General features: G+C 55.0%; 2 protein-coding genes across 2 annotated transcripts; both read left to right on the top strand.

The window, feature by feature from the left end:
- The first annotated feature begins 2,775 nt into the window (after positions 1-2,775).
- On the top strand, positions 2,776-6,741 carry Cdsn (corneodesmosin). The gene is made up of 2 exons (XM_051153590.1): positions 2,776-2,890; positions 5,230-6,741. The coding sequence occupies exons 1-2, from the start codon at positions 2,806-2,808 to the stop codon at positions 6,630-6,632; spliced, it is 1,488 nt and encodes a 495-aa protein (XP_051009547.1). The 5' UTR covers positions 2,776-2,805; the 3' UTR covers positions 6,633-6,741.
- A 7,652-nt stretch (positions 6,742-14,393) lies between these two features.
- C11H6orf15 (chromosome 11 C6orf15 homolog) lies at positions 14,394-15,854 on the top strand. Its single transcript, XM_051153592.1, has 3 exons — positions 14,394-14,483; positions 14,664-15,388; positions 15,546-15,854. Exons 1-3 carry the CDS (start codon positions 14,417-14,419, stop codon positions 15,831-15,833), a joined length of 1,080 nt encoding a protein of 359 aa, XP_051009549.1. The 5' UTR covers positions 14,394-14,416; the 3' UTR covers positions 15,834-15,854.
- The last annotated feature ends 2,233 nt before the right edge of the window (positions 15,855-18,087 follow it).

Consider the following 18,087-nt stretch of genomic DNA (forward strand, 5'->3'; position numbering starts at 1 on the left):
CAGGTGAGGAACGTGACTGTGTGGGTGGCTGGAAGCTGGCGGGAGGCCGAGAGAGACTGTGCCTCCTCCAGCCTGTATTGGCCAAGGTCTGACGGCACCAGGGAGGAACGTGAAGAGGAAAACAAGACAGACAGAGGATGCCTGCTCTGATGTCGGGGGAAGCTGTGCTGGAAAGCGCTTTTTGTTTTCTCCCCACCCATTTGGGGGTGCCCACGTTCTCAGGCCACAAAGGCTCCTTTCTCTTGTCTCTCCTCCCTCTGCCGCCTCCTAGCTGGGGCCTGAGAGTCTAGGGAGGGGTGGGGGAGGCACCACAGGCTCCAGACTGAGGCTGGATGTCTGGTTAGCCTTTTCCAAGTGGACACACAGCGGAGAGCAGCTGGGAACTCCAGCCGCTGAGCCAGGCAGCAGGGGACCACATCCTGGTCCCATTTAATTTATTCTTTCTGATAATCTCCTGTCTGATCTTTACAAACCTTTGAAAGCAGGCCATGTTTTAAAATAATTCCAGTGTGCCAGAGAGGTGGATCAGCAGTTAAGAGCACTGGCTGCTATTCCGGAGGTCCTGGGTTCGATTCCCAGCACCTTCCGGGGAAGCTCACAGCCATCTGTAATTCCAGTTCCGGGGGATCCAACGCCCTCTTCTGACCTCCTCAGGAACTACATGTACATGATGCGCACATGTAGGCAAAAACCCACATATTAAATTAAATTAAAACAGAACAGGACAAAAACAAAACTCAAAAAAGTTACAAAAAAGCTGGACGGTGGTGGTGCACGCCTTTAATCCCAGCACTTGGGAGGCAGAGGCAGGTGGATCGCTGTGAGTTCGAGGCCAGCCTGGTCTACAGAGTGGGTTCCAGGACAGCCAGGGCAACACAGAGAAACCCTGACTCGAAAAACAAACAAGCAAACAAAAAAACCCAAAACTCAAAAAATTATGAAAAATAGTCCCAGTAGTAAGAGGGGTAACTCAGTGTTGTGCCACGCTTACCTCACGTGTACAAGGCCCTGGGTTCCGTCCTCAGTGCCCCCCACCCCACCCCAGGGACCCTCCACTTTATAAGTGAAGCTTAGAGAAGGTTCGTAAATTGTCCAAAGCCACAGGGTCAGCCAGGATTTAAACCCCTGTTATGCTAGTTCCACAGCCAGGGTTGTGTTTGTTGTCCCATCCCACCGCCCCAACGCGGGGCTTCCTGGACCTCTCCCCTCCCAGCCCGCCGCCCCATCTCGGGGCTCCCTGGACTTCTCTCCCCTCCCAGCCCGCCGCCCCATCTCGGGGCTCCCTGGACCTCTCTCCCCTCCCATCCCACCGCCCCATCTCGGGGCTCCCTGGACTTCTCTCCCCTCCCAGCCCATCGCCCCATCTCGGGGCTCCCTGGACCTCTCTCCCCTCCCAGCCCATCGCCCCATCTCGGGGCTCCCTGGACCTCTCTCCCTCCCAGCCCGGCCTCTAGAAGTGAAGGACAGGATGGTGGGCGGCAGATGCACAAGGCTGTTTAGACTTAAACGTAACAGAAAAACCAGTGGGTTACGCCAGTCCCTTTTTAAGCGACTGTGGCCTGCGTGGCGTGGGGCGGCCTGGGGCTCACACAGCACTGACACGGGGACGCTTTCACGGTCACTCAGGGCCAGAACTCAGGGGCCGGGGTGGGGAGATAGGGAGGGACCAACCCAAGGGCGGGAGGGATAGAGAGACACTGTGTGAAGAGATGGACATGACTTCTGGAAAGGATGAAGGATGTGTGAAGGACTGAGCCAGGGCAGACGCCCTTAGTCCGGCCTCCGATACTGATAACTCCCACAATACCAGTGAGCAATCGGCGGGGGTGGGGCCTGGGCTACAGCAGGAGTGAGGGACATTAGCGTAGGAGAAACTGCCTTCCTCTTGTTGCATCCCGGGGCTCTGGCCCTCCGTCCTTCAGGGACCCAGGACCCAGTCTGACAGTCCTTTATCCTACACAAACCTTGGATGCTTCCTGTTTGCCCATCCAGGCCAAGGAGTAGGCTAATGGACTGCCCGGCCACCACCTTCCCAATTAGCCCCATGGCCTCTTGCTCATCCTCCTGAGTCTGGGTCACTACTATGGGACTGGGACTGTGAGTGGCCTGTGAGTCACTGAGGCCCAGCTATGACAGGGGTCCCAGCCCAGGCCTCTCCCTAGTCTAAGCTCTGGGTACCCACTGCTTGCACCCCCAAACCCCCCTGGCCCCAGCTGATACAAGAGGTATTCGGTGTGTGGGTGTCCAGTTTCTGAGAGGAGGGGAAAAAGATTTGCTTGTTGATGGGACTCTTTAATAGGCCTGCCGTGGCAGGCTGGCGCTGGGGACGGTGGCTCCAGGGGAGTGCAGACTGGGGACAGGAGACTTAGTGATGGCATCCCCAGGAAAGAAGCTACAGTGTGAGCACCCCGCCCCTCCCCTGTGGAGTTGTGCTGTATAGTGGGGTGCGCAGGGCCAGGAGGGAAAAGCTGAAATGTCCACTCTTTTTGGGAGGCAGGGACTTGGATAAGCCAGGGACGGAGAACATGCACCTTCCAGTGGATGGGCCCCGGGGCAGAGCACCTGGGGAAGGCCAGCTAGGGTAGGGGCTAGTGCCCCGTGGCCTCGGGTCCCCTGCCACTACTAGCTGAGTAGGCAGATGTGACACCGGATTGCTTCAGCTTCTCCTGCCACACCAATTTCCCCCAGGCGGCCTCCCCCTCCACCCCTCCCAGCAGTGACTCCTGCCCAGAGAATGTCCAGCCCGGCATAAAGGTCCCGCGGTGCCCATGGGTTTCTGTCAGTCAGAAGGCCACGCCGTGCACAATGGGTTCCTCTTGGGTACCCAGGATGGGGCGTGTGGGAGGGCACGGGCTGACGGCATTGCTGCTGGCCAGTCTCATTCTGCCAGGTAGGAGTTTGGGGGCCTTGGGAGGGGGGACATTATGGGATGCAGACCCTAGGTCAGAGATGTGCCTGGGACACAGGAGGGTACAGGAGAGGACCTAGCAAGAGGCAGAGGCAGGACTCTAGAGTCAGTCTAGGGATGGCTCATCTTTGCCTGCTGCCCCCACTACGTGTGGTCGCTGCAGGCAAATTATTATTTTTTCCTCCTTTGCTCCACGGTGGCTGAGGAGGCAGGCACTCTGCGGCCAAATCATCCTCCAAGCCCTGTGAAAGCGTTCTGAGCTTGTTTCTGAAACCTAGAAATGAGGTTAATACCTCAGATTAAATAATGCACACACAACACCCTACAGAAGCTCTAGGTGGCTGTATGAATGGGGACAGTCCCACTAGAGATACGATATGCCTATCTCGTAGGATAGCAGCTGCCAGCATTTCCAGAGCCCCCCTTACAACCATTTTAGATGTATTAACTTGCATCATGTATTTATTTTATTCTTTTTTGTTATGGGTTTTTTTTTTTTTTTGGAGACAGGGTTCCTCTGTGTAACAGCTCTAGCTGTCCTGGAACTTGCTCTCTAGTCCAAGCTGGCCTTGAACTCACGGAGACCCACCTGCCTCTGCCTCCCAAGTGCTGGGACTAAAGGCGTGCACCACCACCACCCAGCATTTATTTTATTCTTACTGAGGTGCTGGGAGCTGAGCCCCAGGCCTCAGGCTTGCTAAGTGATCTACTACAGCCTCCAGTCATCTTTGGAGAAAAGGTGTTGCCGTTCAGCCTCATTCTCAGGCTCCGGAGAGGAAGGATTGCAGGCACGCAGGGCATCAGCTTAGAGCCTTTTACGTGCTAGGCTGTAGCTATAGCACTTCAAATACATTAACATTTTGAGACGTGTCTGATAGGTTTGCTATTCCCACTGTGCAGCTGAGGATCCGGAAGGGCAGAGGGGGCCAGGAAACTGGTTTCAGATTGCAGTTAGAAGCAGGGGTTTCCAGGATTCTGAGCCCAGGCTGGGAGGCTTGTGGGCTGTGCTGAGGGGAAAAGGGAGGGTGCCAGGGAAGGGGTTGCTGTTGGGGTAAACCAGTGCTTTTCTTTTTGTGGTTTTTCGAGACAGGGTTTCTCTTGGCTGTCCTGGAACTCACTTTGTAGACCAGGCTGACCTCGAACTCAGAGATCCACCTGCCTCTGCCTCCTCCCGAGTGCTAGGATTAAAGGCGTGCCTGGCATTCAGGGTTTAGGGACATGGCAGGGGGTAGCAGTCGGCCTGCTGGTAAAGTGAGTGCTCTTGCGTGGGATTGTCAACTGGGGTGTCTAGTTTGCTGTTTGGGGCACACGGTCTTCACGGTGGCTCCTCTGTGGGGAGGCATGGCAGACTCTGCCTTTCCGGAAAAGGCTAGTCACCTGCTGATGTGTGGCTCTCAAGGGGCTGGGGTAGGCAGAAGACACTTCGGTGAGACAGACTGAGGCAACAGAAGCATGGGGGGTTGGGCAGGGAGAGGCCATGTGGGACAGAAGTGGGTCCAGATCTAAAGATTCAAGGTAGCAGGAGTCAGACGTGGAGTGAAAGCGGGGCAGCGGGTGCCGGTGGAGGCTGGGTGGGGAGACAGGGAGGCCGATCGTGGCCATGGGACTTGGAGGAGGGTTTCAAGCTTCTGTCCCTGGGCTGGGACAGGGACAGCATGGGTGGCTCAGGGTGCGGTGTCCTGTCACACTGGTACTGGCAGGTTCTGAGGCAACAGGTGAGTGCCCCCACATCCTGGCCTCCACCCAGCTTTGCTGGCATGACACAGGAATCAGGGGTCCCACCCCTCACCCAGGCTGGACTCTTCCTGGGGTCATATGTTTCCTTCCTGTCTCAGCACACCTTCCCTCCTTTTTTTGGTGGTATTGGGGAATCAAATCTCTGGCCTTGTGCATACTAAACAATGCCCCCAACCCTGCTCTGCCCTTTATGTCCTTTGATTTGGTTCTATGGTCTGACCCACGATTGCTCTAGACTGTCCTGCCCCATTGCTTCAGCCTCCCCACTCTCTTTTCTCCGACTTACCCGGCCCTGTCCCCTCCCACTATCTGAAGGGTACTCTCTCGACGCCTACCACTCTAGGGTTTCAGCATCTGTTTTTTCTTGAAAACGTTTGACTCCCCCCTCCCCCCACTCAACCCCCACAGCCACACGGGAACGGGCCTGGCTCTGTCACCTTCACAGACAAGAGCCAGTTCTTTCTTCTGAACTTGGCCCGGGTTCCTCTTGGGAGCCACGGGGCAGGTGACTGGGATGGCCTGCTGGGCGAGGGAGGAGCCCATATTCTAATCCGGTCTTTACTGTTCATCGCTCTACTCCCCAGGAATCTTGGCTAAGAGCCTTGGGACCTTCTCGGACCCCTGCAAAGACCCCTCAAGGATCACCTCCCCCAACGACCCTTGTCTCAGTGGACAGGCTGGCTCCAGCAGCTTCAGCAGCCAAGGGGGCTCCAGCAGTTTCAGCAGCCATGGTGGATCAGACAGCTCCCAGGGATCTTTGATATTTAAACCAGGAACAGGATCCTCCCAGAGTAGCTACTCCTCAAGCTCTGGCTCCTCCCAGTCAGGAAGCAGCGGCTCTCAGACAGGAAGCAGCAACTCCCAGACAGGAAGCAGCGGCTCCCAGACAGGAAGCAGCAGCTCTCGCTGGGTAAGCAGCAGTTACCAGTCCGGAAACCGGGAGGGACCTGGAGATGGCTCCGCCCTGCCAACCGGTGGCAAGTCTTCAGGCACCTTCCAGTCTGGAGGGTCTTACATTTCCCAGAGCAGCGGCTCCCAGAGCAGCGGCTCCAACCTGCGGCCTTGTAGCTCCAACGTGCCCGACTCTCCCTGCAGTGGGGGGCCTGTCATCACACACTCGGGGCCCTACATCTCGGGCTCCCACTCCGTCTCAGGCGGCCAGAGGCCCGTGGTGGTGGTGGTGGATCAACAGGGCTCCGGTGGCCCCGGAGGGTTCCAAGGCATGCCCTGCAGCAACGGCGGCCCCTCAGGCAAGCCCTGCCCGCCCATCACCTCCGTCCAGCAACCCTACGGCGGCTACGAGGTGGTGGGTGGCTCTGCCAACAGTTACCTGGTGCCAGGCATGACCTACAGCGGGGGTAAAATCTACCCCGTGGGCTACTTCACCAAGGACCACCCTGTCAGGGGCTCGCCGGGGGCCCCCTCCTTTGCGGCCGGACCCCCAGTCTCCGAGGGCAAGTACTTCTCCAGCAATCCCATCGTCCCCAGCTACAGCTCTTCCAGCTCCAACGCCTACCCGTCGGGCATGGTGTTCCAGCCCGTGGGCACCGGCGGGGTCCAGCCCTGCGGCAGCGGCATGGCCGGCTCTAAGGGGCCTTGCTCCGGCACGAGGATCCAGATCACGTCCGGCAGCTCCAGCACCTCCTACCACCCCTGCAGCGGCGCTGCCGCCTCCCAGGGGCCCTGCTCCTCCTCCCCGGGCACCGGCGGGGGCTCCTCCGTCTCCACTGGCAAGATCGTCCTTCAGCCCTGCGGCAGCAAGTCGAGCCCTCCCGGGCACCCCTGCCGTCCTGTCTCCTCGTCCACCGTGAATGGCTCCCCTCAGCCTGTCCCCTCCGCGGGCGTCAAGCCCTGTGGGCTCAACAGCCCCGGGAAGGTGCCCTGCCGTTCCATCCGGGACATTCTGGCCAGGGTGAGGCCCCTGGGGCCCCAGTTAGCGGATCCTGAAGTGTTTCTGCCGGAGGGAGAGCCACGTGATAGGTCCTAAGTCACGCGTGCCAGCCGTCTCGGTTAGCCCAGTGGTGCAGGCTCCCGGGACCCCCAGTGGTGGACTCTGTCCCTTTCCTCCTCCTCTCCTGGCGCTTCCACCCGGTTCCGCTGCGCTGCCGTCTCTCTGCCCGGTCACTGGCCTTTTTAAAACTCACTCGCTCGGGTTCTTGACTGGGAAGTCCCCGAGACACACCTCAACCCCGGACGCACGGACGAGCCAGCTGTGCCTTCGCCCTTTGGCCAGATAAGGCGAAGTCGGAGGACAAACCGCGCTTCTCGCTGACCCCTCCACCATCTGTGCCACCGGTCCTTTAAATTATTGGGTTCCCACCATCCCTCATGGGCCTCACCACACCCTACCCGACCCATTACACACACATCACACACACACACACATACACACACACACACCCAGCTCTGCCTGCCTGGTTGCCACCTCACCGGAAGCACAGCTGTGGCCCTGTGCGCGTGGACCCCGGGGGCATCCGCAGAGCCTGTCACAGATTCCCGGCTCTCTCTGGACCCTGGACAGGGCTCAATAAACTTTGTGAACTTTGTGCAGACTTCTTGGAGTCCTAGGTCTCTTCTTAGTACCTGGGTAGTACACACCCTGTGCCTCTAGAGGGCCCCCTGTCCCCCGTTTCCATTCATAAACTTTGCTCCGCGTTTCCTATCTTTTACACCTCCTCCCGCGGAGAAGGAAAAGAATAAATATTGACGGAACGGACAGCAGAGTTGCCAGGCTTCACACCTACACCGCAGCCCCCGCTCCTCCCCTCCAAAAAAAAAAAAAAAATCCCTCATTAATCCCTTCTCTCTTCTCACCGTCTGAACACTCTTCCTCCCTGGGAGTCTGTCCCTAGCTTTTGAGTTTCTGGGACGCTGGACCAGTCCAGGCAAGATTCCTGGAGACTGAGCAGGAGCCTGGGTGTTCTGGGAGCTGGGGGCGGGGAGGCTAAGACAGCATTCAGTGTCACAGAGTGTACCAAGCCTGGTGACTCACTCACTGGCCTACTTAGTAAGGTTCTGTGATAGACAGACCCGACAGTGTTCCCTCTACCTCCTCACCCCAAGGTCTGCTGTGGTAGACACTAGCCCAGGAAGTGTGTGTGTGTGTGTGTGTGTGTGTGTGTGTGTGTGTGTGTACAGGAAGGGTCTCATTCCATGCACAAGGCTCTCAACGCTTTTGAAAAGGAGCTCACTGCTGCCCTAGTGTCAGACCCATTACCCTCCTATTAGGAAGGAGAGAGCAGGCTCCCAGGCAGTCCTGGTTCTGTCATCACTTAAGAGTCATTGGTCCAGGGCTGGAGAGATGGCTCAGAGGCTAAGAGCACTGGCTGCTTTTCCAGAGGACCTGAGTTCAATTCCCAACAACCACTTGGAGGCTCACAAATATCTATAATGTGATCTGATGCCCTCTTCTGGCCTTTAGGTGTACATGCAGCCAGAGCACTGTATACATTAAAAAAAAAAAGACAGAAATTAGGCAGTTTGTGTATGTCAACTCAAAATAAGGAACTAAACTCTAAGGTTCCTACTGGCCAGTTCAGGAAAGAATTTATTACTCTTGATGGCTGATGAGGATGGGGGGATAGGGGAGAGTGGGAAGGTAGGTGGGGGCAGCCAGGGACACATGCCAGACAGCTTTCTGCAGGAAACTGAGAGAGCAAAGGTGGTTACAGCCAGCAGGATGGCTCAGTGGATAGAGGAGCTTGCCCTGCAGGGCTGGTGGTGACCTCAGTCTGGTCCTCAGAGCCTGGGGAAAGCTGGAAGGAGAGAACCAGTTGTCTTTGGACTTCGACATGCATGCTATGGCACACACAACACATATATGTCATACGTGCACAAAACTAAATTTTAAAAAATTAAGAAGGCACTAGACAGTGGTGGCACACAGCTTTAATCTAAGCATTCAGGGAGGCAGAGGTAGGCAGATGTCTGTGGGTTCAAGGCCATCCTGGTCTACGAAGGGAGTCCAGGACAGCCAAGGCTACACAGAGAAAACCTGTCTTGAAAACAGAACAAAACAAAAAACAACAAAAAAATAAAAATTAAGAAAGGCAATTAAATACCTTTTATTAGCCGAGCATAGTGGTGCACGCCTTTAATCCCAGCACTCGGGAGGCAGAGGCAGGAGGATCGCTGCGAGTTCAAGACCAGCCTGGTGGTCTACAAAGCGAGTCCTGGACAGCCAAGGCTAACACAGAGAAACCCTGTCTCAAAAAACAAAACAGAACAAACAACAGCAAAACAAAAAACTTTTTATTAACTGTGCCCGGTGGGAGAGGCCTGGAATCCCAGCCACTTGGAAGCCTGAAGCAGGAGAATGCCAAGTTTGAGGCCAGCCTGGGATAAAGTGAGACAACAGCTTCTTTGGTTCTCATTTGAGAAGGGGAGCAGCAGGTGGGGCATAGCTTAGTGGTAGAGCGCTTGCCTAGCGTGCATGAGGACTTGGGTTCAAGTCTCAGTTTATGTCAATTTGGCAGAAGTTAGAGACGGGGGAGCTTTAGGTGAGAAAATGCCTCCATAGGATGGACCTGTAGGGCACTTTCTTTATTGGTGGCCAGTGGGGGAGGGCCTATTTGGGTGGTGCCATGCCTGGGCAGGTGGTCCTGGGTCCTATAAGAAAGCAGCCTGAAGCCAGGCGGTGGTGATGCACTCCTTTAATCCTAACACGCGGGAGGCAGAGGCAGGCGGATCATTGTGAGTTTGCCAGCCTGGTGGTCTACAACGAGAGTCCAGGACAGCCAAGGCTACACAGAGAAACCCTGTCTCCAAAAACCAAAAAAGAAAAAGGGGGGAAAAAAAAGAAAGAAAGAAAGAAAAAGAAAGAAAGCAAGCAGGCTGAGCAAGCCATGAGAAGCAAGCCAGTAGGCAGCCCCCTCCATGCTCTCTGCATCAGCTCCTGCCCCCAGGTCCCTGCCTTGTTTGAGTTCCTGTCCTGACTGCTTTTGACGATGAACAGTGCTGTGGAAGGGTAAGCCAAACAAACCCCGTCCTCCTCAAGTTGTTTTGGTGGTGGTGTTTCATCACAGCAATAGAAAGCCTGACTAGGTCACCCCGGGTGACCTTGAACCCTCACCCGCCTGCTCTACCTCCTGAGTGTTGTGATTACAGGTGTGTGCTGGCACGTGCAGTTTTCTGTGGTGCAGGAATGCCATGCAGGGCTTCGTGTATGCCAGGCGGACACTCTGGCAACTGAGCTGCACCCCCCGCCCCTCAAATGTATTTGTATTAGGTCACTTTCCGCTGCTATAATAAAACATCTGAGACCTGGAAATGTGTAGCAATAGAGGTCAGCCTGGCTTGTAGGTCTCTGTTTGTTTCTTTCTTTCTTTCTTTCTTTTAAATATTTATTTATTATGTATACATTGTTTTGCCTGCATGTACCCCTGCAGGCCAGAAGAGGGCACCAGATCTCATTATAGATGGCTGTGAGCCACCATGTGGTTGCTGGGAATTGAATTCAGGACCTCAGGAAGAGCAGGTTGCGCCCTTAACCTCTGAGCCATCTCTCTAGCCCCTCTGTTTCTTTTTTTTTTAAGCTCAGTTTTCAAAGTTCAAGAGCGTGTATCCCACATCGGCCTGGTTCTGAGCAGCATGGAGGAACTCAAAGTGAGGAGAAAGAGTTCATGGGGCAGGGCAGGATGCTGGGAAGGTTTGGGTTTGCTGTCTGCTAATTTATTTGTTTATTTTTGTTTTTTGTTTTGTTTTGCTTTGTTTTTTTGAGACGGGGACTCTCTTTACCCTAGATATCCTAAACCATGAGCCATCGCTCCAGTGCCCTTTCTCTTTCTTGTGGCCCTCCAACTCCAGCCTCGAAGAGGTTGAAACTATAGGCCTGAGGCCACCGGAGACCCCAAGGCTCAGTCCAATATCAACCCTTTCCCACAGGTGCTAATTCACTCCAACAAAGTCACCATTAATCTACCTCCCACTAGACTCTGCCTTTTAAAGGTTACGCGTCTCTCAATATCCCCACGCTGGAGACTGGTGAGGGACACCCTCAAAGCATGTGTAAACCACAGCATTATCTATCTATCTAATTGGGGCTGGAGAGATGGTTCAGAAGTTAAGAGCACTGACTACTCTTCCAGAGGTCATGAGTTCAATTCCCAGCAACCACATGGTGGCTCACAACCATCTATGATTTGATGCCCTCTTCTGGCCTGCAGGCATACAGGCAGCCAGTACACTGTATGCATAATAATAAATAAATATAAAAAATATTATTATTATTTGGTTTTTTGAGACAGGGTTTCTCTGTGTAGCCTTAGCTGTTCTGGACTCGCTTTGTAGACCAGGCTGGCCTTGAACTCACAGCGATCCACCTGCCTCCCAAGAGCTGGGATTAAGATATTTATTTATTATCTATATGAATTCGCTGCGTTCATGTACACCAGAAGAGGGCATTGGATCATAATACAGATGTTTGTGAGTCACCATGTGGTTGCTGGTAATTGAACTCACGACCTCCGGAAGAGCATCCAGTGCTTTTAATCACTGGGCCATCTCTCCAGGCCCCCATAGCATCTATATTTAAGGCTAGACAAATCATCAGTAATCTCTTGCATTGACTCTCATGGAACTGTAGTTATGGGAGGCTGTTAGCCACCACATGTGTGCTGGGAACCAAACTGTGGTGCTCTGCAAAACTAACAATTACTCAGCTGGGTGGTGGTGGCGCACACCTTTCATCCCAGCACTCAGGAGGCAGAGGCAGGTGGATCTCTGTGAGTCTGAGGCCAACCTGGTCTACAAAGTGAGTTCCAGGACAGCCAGGGCTACACAGAGAAACCCTGCCTCGAAAAACCAAATAAATAAGTAAATAAACAAAGCAGCAATTACTTTTAACTGCCAAGCATCTTCCCAGCTCCTTTTTTATTTTCTTTGGGTACCTCTGACTACCTGTATTAGGCAGGGTGTTGCCTCCACCCCAACAACACCAAAGATGTCACCATCCTAATCCCTGGAATTTAAGTTTATTTGGCAAGGGAAACAGATGGCCTGATGCGGCTCAGGTCATTAGTCACCTGACCTTACTATAAAGGGATTATCTGGGTGGATCCAACGTAAACATAGTGCTTAAAATGTGGGCTTGAGAGGCAGAAGAGGAAGCCGGATGGTACAGAGTGGGGAGACCTGCTATGTCAGGGAAGAGAGCCAAGAGACCAGAGACACAGGTGGGCTTGCAATCTGGAAAGAGCCAGAGCTGGAGCCTCTCTAGAGCCTCCAGAGCAGGACTCAGTCCTCCAGGCCCCTCTATTTTAGCCCGGAAAGACCCAATTTTGGACTTTTGTTCAAAAGTATGATCACAGGGCTGGAGTGACGGCTCAGTGGTTAAGAACACTGGCTGCTCTTAAGAGGATCAGAGTTGGGTTCCCAGCACTGCCATCGGGTGCCTAGCAACTGCCTGTAATTCCAGCTCTGGGAGACTCACGCCCTCTTCTGGCCTCTTTGGGCACTACACTCATATGCAGCGCCCCACCCCCACTCTCCCCACCAGGCACACACAGGCACACAGCATAATTAAGAATAAAATAGGGCTGGAGAGTTGACTGTTCTTCCAGAGCATCTAGATTCAGTTCTCATTATTTACAGTATTTCACTCCAGTCCCAGGGCATCCAAAGCCCACTTTTCACCTGCGAGAACACCAGGTGTTTGTGTGGCGCATACACATGCATGCAAGCAAAACACATGTACAAATAAAACGACAAAATAAGTAAAAAAAGTTTTTTTAAAGTTTACAAATTGGGGGCTGGAGAGATGGCTCAGAGGTTAAGAGCACTGGCTGCTCCCCAGAGGTCCTGAGTTCAATTCCCAGCAATGACATGGTGGCTCACAACCATCTATAGTGAGATCTGGCGCCCTCTTCTGGTGAGCAGGTGCACATGCAGGCAGAACATTGTGTACATAATAAATAACTAAATCTTTTTTTTAAAAAGTTTACAAATCGTTTGCAGACTTGATAACAGGGGAGGGTATGACAGCGCATTCCTGTCCTCCTTCCCTTGGGAGGCCGAGGCAGGGGGATTGTAAGTCTGAGGCCAGTCTCATAGCAAGACTCAGTCTTAACCCACTTCAGCTCCACTCCCCGAAAGAAAACCAGGTGATACAGGAATCAAACAAACAAGTGGAACAAAATAAAAACAAAACCCACAATCTAACGCATGCCGGGAACCACTAACTTGTGATGTCCGGTTACAGGAACAATGGGGGAATTACTACATCATCAGGCTGGGGGGGGAATTACTACATCATCAGGCTGGGGGGGGGAAATTACTACATCATCAGGCTGGGGGGGGAAATTACTACATCATCAGGCTGGGGGGGGGATTACTACATCATCAGGCTGGGGGGGGAAATTACTACATCATCAGGCTGGGGGGGGAAATTACTACATCATCAGGCTGGGGGGGGGGAATTACTACATCATCAGGCGGGGGGGGGAATTACTACATCATCAGGCTGGGGGGGAATTACTACATCATCAGGCTGGGGGGGGGAAATTACTACATCATCAGGCTGGGGGGGGAAATTACTACATCATCAGGCTGGGGGGGGGAATTACTACCTCATCAGGCTGGGGGGGGGGAATTACTACATCATCAGGCTGGGGGGGGGATTTACTACATCATCAGGCTGGGGGGGGAATTACTACATCATCAGGCTGGGGGCAGAAATTACTACATCATCAGGCTGGGGGGGGAAATTACTACATCATCAGGCTGGGGGGGGAAATTACTACATCATCAGGCTGGGGAGGGAAATTACTACATCATCAGGCTGGGGGGGGGAAATTACTACATCATCAGGCTGGGGGGGGAATTACTACATCATCAGGCTGGGGGGGAAATTACTACATCATCAGGCTGGGGGGGGAATTACTACATCATCAGGCTGGGGGGGGAATTACTACATCATCAGGCTGCCGGGGGGGGGGACGACAAATTCTTCAGACTGAGCAGCTCTTCCACGGGGGGGGGGGAGGACGTTGGCACCCCAGGGCCTCCAGCTTGTCAGCCAGGTGAAGATGTGGGGATGTTTGAGTGAGTGGGGCTGGCATGAGCGGTCTCGTCCCAGAGGAGTGAGACTGTGGGGTGTTGCTGTGAGAGAGAGAGGGAGGGAGAGAGAGAGAGAGAGAGAGAGGGAGAGAGAGGGAGAGACAGAGACAGAGAGAGGGAGAGAGAGAGAGAGAGAGGGATGGAGGGAGAGAGAGGGAGAGACAGAGAGAGGGAGAGAGAGAGAGGGAGAGAGAGGGAGGGAGGGAGAGAGAGGGAGAGACAGAGACAGAGAGAGGGGGAGAGAGAGAGAGAGAGAGAGGGAGAGAGAGACAGACACACACACACAGAGGAGCGGGGAGAGAGAGACAGGGAGAGAGACAGACAGACAGACAGACACAGAGGAGGGGGGAGAGAGAGACACAGAGAGAGAGACAGACAGACAGACACACACAGAGGAGGGGGGAGAGAGAGACAGAGAGAGAGACAGAAAGACAGCGACAGAGACAGAGAGACGGCAGCATCCTAAGGCAGGGCTAACATCTAGGGGTGACCAGTGGACCAGAGCGCCTGAGGAAGGGGAGGGAATACAAGGAAGGAGCCACTCGAGGGAACACCTAGTTCCTCTGGGACATTCAAGTGACACCTGTTTCCACAGAACAAATCAATAATGAGGGCAGACCTATTGTCCCTGTAACCACTGTCCCGGGCTGTCTCTGCTCCACCCACAGGATAAAGCCTGCTGTCTTGGGGACCAGGCAGATACTGGAGCCTAGCAAGATGCTGAGCCTCGCAGGTGGGAGCCGGGCTCCCTTGGGCCTGCTCCTGATCTCTCTGTATCTGCCAGGTACGGAGACTACTGGGGTCCTTTTAGAATTAAGGGTAAAGGTAAAGGCAGGAGTGAGCTTAGGTTCCCCGTGGGAGGCGGCAGCACAAAAAGGGGCTTCCCGTGAAGCGGCCAGGGGGTCAAAGGAGCGGCTGCCCCCGAATCTGATCCACTGACCGCTCCACCTTCCCTTTCCTTCAGGCCTCTTTGCACGGAGCATCGGGGCACCAGAGGAGAAAGCCTCCCCGCATTCCGGAAAGCCTTCCTTCACCGGCCTCTCCAACTCCGGACAGCCTCAGCCCAAGCTAGACCCCGTGAATAATGAGTTACCGAGGGTTCTTCCACAAGATAGCGCCCTACCCGAGGGCAGCTCTGGGCTGCCCCACGGGCCTGCCTTCTGGGGACCGTCTCCCATGGAGCCCTGGCTCTCAGAGGACCCTCAGCAAGAGATGGCTGCTGCTGCCGCTGCTGAGGACGACTTGGAGCAGGTGCCGCCCGAAGGCCTGCCGTACCTCTCCAGAGGCAGCCATCTGCCTGAGGCTTCCTCTGCACTGGTCAGGCAACCTTCACCAGAGGTTTCCCGCCCCCAGGACTCAGAGCCTAGATGGCAACCGGGTTCCAGACCACCGGGAACCGAGGCAGAAGCCTTTGCTCAGCACCCGTTCTGGTTTCTCAGCCACAGGTTTCTGCCTAGTTCACCTGGGAGGATCCTAAATCCTGGAGCATCTTGGGGAGGTGGAGGAGCTGGAACTGGGTGGGGAACCAGGCCCATGCCGTACCCTTCTGGAATATGGGGTAGCAATGGTCAAGTATCAGGGACTAGCATGGGGGGGAATAGTCGGTTCCCAGTAGGGAGCTGGGGGGGTAATGGTCGGGGTCCGGCAGGGGGCTGGGTGGGTAATGGTCGGGGTCCAGCAGGGGGCTGGGTGGGTAATGGTCGGGGCCCAGTAGGGGGCTGGGTGGGTAATGGACGGAACCCAGCAACGGGCTGGGCGGGTAATGGTTGGGGACCAGCAGGGGGCTGGGCGAGTAATGGGCGGGGTCCAGTAGGGAGCTGGGCGGGTAATGGTCGGGGCCCAGCAGGGGGCTGGGCGGGGTAATGGTCGGGGCCCAGCAGGGGGCTGGGCGGGTAATGGTCGGGGCCCAGTAGGGGGCTGGGCGGGTAATGGTCGGGGCCCAGTAGGGGGCTGGGGGGGTAATGGTCGGGGCCCGGCAGGGGGCTGGGTGGGTAATGGTCGGGGCCCAGTAGGGGGCTGGGCAGGTAATGGTCGGGGCCCAGCAGGGGGCTGGGCAGGGACCAGTTGGCGCCCAGGAGGGAGCTGGGGGACTAATTGTGGGTATCCAGCAGGCAGCTGGGGACCCACTTGTTAGTTCAGCAGGTAGCTGGGGACAGCGGGGCCACAACAGTCAGAACAGGCTTCCTCCAGGAGCCGAACCTTGCAGTGGGGTTAGAAGTTAACAGAAGCACCGCGCAGTCAGGCCGGGTCACATGGTTTCCCCTTCTCTGGCCATTTTCAAAGCTTTTCCTCTGTTGAACCGAGCTGCTTGCCAATAAACACAAGCAGTTCTTGAATGTGATTTCTCTCCTGGTCATCTTTTTTCTGGGAGTAGTGGCAGTGCCCCTTGGACCGCCATGTTTTCTAGTCATCCCTGTCTCTCTAGGGTCCCCTGTGCACCCCATCTTGTTCTCTTTATCTTTGGGGGAGAAAGATCAAAGCCCAGGAACTTGAGGGTGGGCCTATTCTGTGCTTTCACCACCTCTGTCTCGATGGCGGAGTTGGTTGCACGTGGTCCTGGAGAAGGCCAGTAGGAAGGCCACCTGTGTCAGGAGGGAGGGAGGAGCTGCACCAAGTCGGCGCCTGGCCAGGAGGGACCTTTCCACTCACAGAGCACAGGATACACACATATGGAGGGTGCATTGATCTCCCTCGCACGCACCACTTAGCGCTTTGTGTGCAGAGAGCCACGGACTGAACAAAAAGCAGCCTGGATGGAGGAACAGAGAAAAGAAAAGGCCGGCTGGCAGCCCCACCCGTGGCCGCACCTGCTGCTTGGCTCTCACTCGCTCACCCAGCCCCTTCGTTTGGCTGAGCTGTGGGTCTCCCCCTCCACCCTTTGGCCTCCCCAGAAGCTCAGCATCCTGGGAAGCAGCGGGTGAAGACGGAAGTCAGTGGGGACAGGCGTGGCTGCACTTCCTCCACTGTGTACCCGCTCTCAGTGGTCCAGGGGTGTGTACCCTCCATACACTCCTGATCCGGGAGGCTTGGCAGCTCGGAGGAATGGAACGGGTGGAGCCTGAGGGATGAGGAGTGGGGCTTGCTGCCCTGGTATTGTGCTGAGAATTCCTTGTTGGAGCACTTCCTCATAAGCTCACGTCTCCCCTAACCAAGCACACTTCTGTGACCCCTCAATCTTCTCGACCACCTCTCTTCCCTCCTCGGACTCCTGACTTTTCTCAGGGTTAGAGCAGGGGTCTGTTTTTAGCTTCTCTTTCCCACAGGTCCAGGATCATCTCAGGCTTGAAAGGTCATTTCTCTCTCTAGTTGCGCACCTTGCCACAGTCACTCCGATGTGCCTATTTAAGTTACGTGCCTATCTCTCAGACCCATTACAATTGTACCCATGAAGCTGGGCTTGGTGGCGCATGCCTTTAATCCCAGCACTCTGGAGGCAGAGGCAGGCGGATCGCTGTGAGTTCGAGGCCAGCGTGGTCTACAAAGCTAGCCCAGGACAGCCAAGGCTAACACAGAGAGACTCTGTCTTGAAAAACAAAACAAAACAAAAACAATTGTACCCATAACACAAGGACCTCATGTGTTCACCGTTGTGTCTCTGGAACAGTGTCTGGAGCAGGGCAAGCGCTCAACAAACAGCCAAAGAGTAGGCAAATGCTCTGTCTGTCTGTCAGTCCATCCGTCCATCACGCACCCACTCACCCACCCACAAGCAGCATTGAACTGAGTGTGGTCTCCATAGGCCATGTGTTACAGGCTTGGTCTCCAGCCTGGAGCCCGGAGAGGCTGTGGGGGCCTTAGGAGGTTAGGGCCCAGCAGGGAGGTCTTCAGGTCACTGGGGAGAGGTGCTGTTAAATACGGTCTCAGACAGGACTCTGGCCTCTTTTTCTCTTTGCTCCCTGCTTTTCCGTGAGGCTAGTGGTTTATTTCCTTAGCATGCTCCTGCTGGAAGACCTGCCTCACCACAGGCCCCCAAACAACAGGGGCAACCTTGAAAACTGTGAGTGCAGACAAAGCCTTCCTCTGTGAGTCTCAGATGTGCTGTGGTAGCCCCAGCCAACACCAAGGCTCAGGCTCCTCTTTCTCCCACGCTGTCCTTCAAGCACTGGGCTGTGCACAGTCCAAGCCGAAGGGCTCCCGTGTCCCTCCCGGTCTCCTCCTCAGGAGACTGTTCTTGGTCTGTGCAACGTCCTGCCCGTGTCATTATTTCACCTTCCTCATTACCTGTGATGGAAAATGTTTTCAGATTCTCAGAGACAAGGAGCAACTCAGGGCAGAGGCAGCAGTGACCTCAACCTGGCTTTTCTCACCCATCCTGGGAGTGTTCAGGTACAAATGCGATTAGCAGCAAAGCCAATTAACTTTTACTGCCTGTGCCAGGTCGTGGACGA

This window comes from Acomys russatus, chromosome 11, assembly GCF_903995435.1.
Source record: "Acomys russatus chromosome 11, mAcoRus1.1, whole genome shotgun sequence".
NCBI lineage: Eukaryota > Metazoa > Chordata > Mammalia > Rodentia > Muridae > Acomys > Acomys russatus.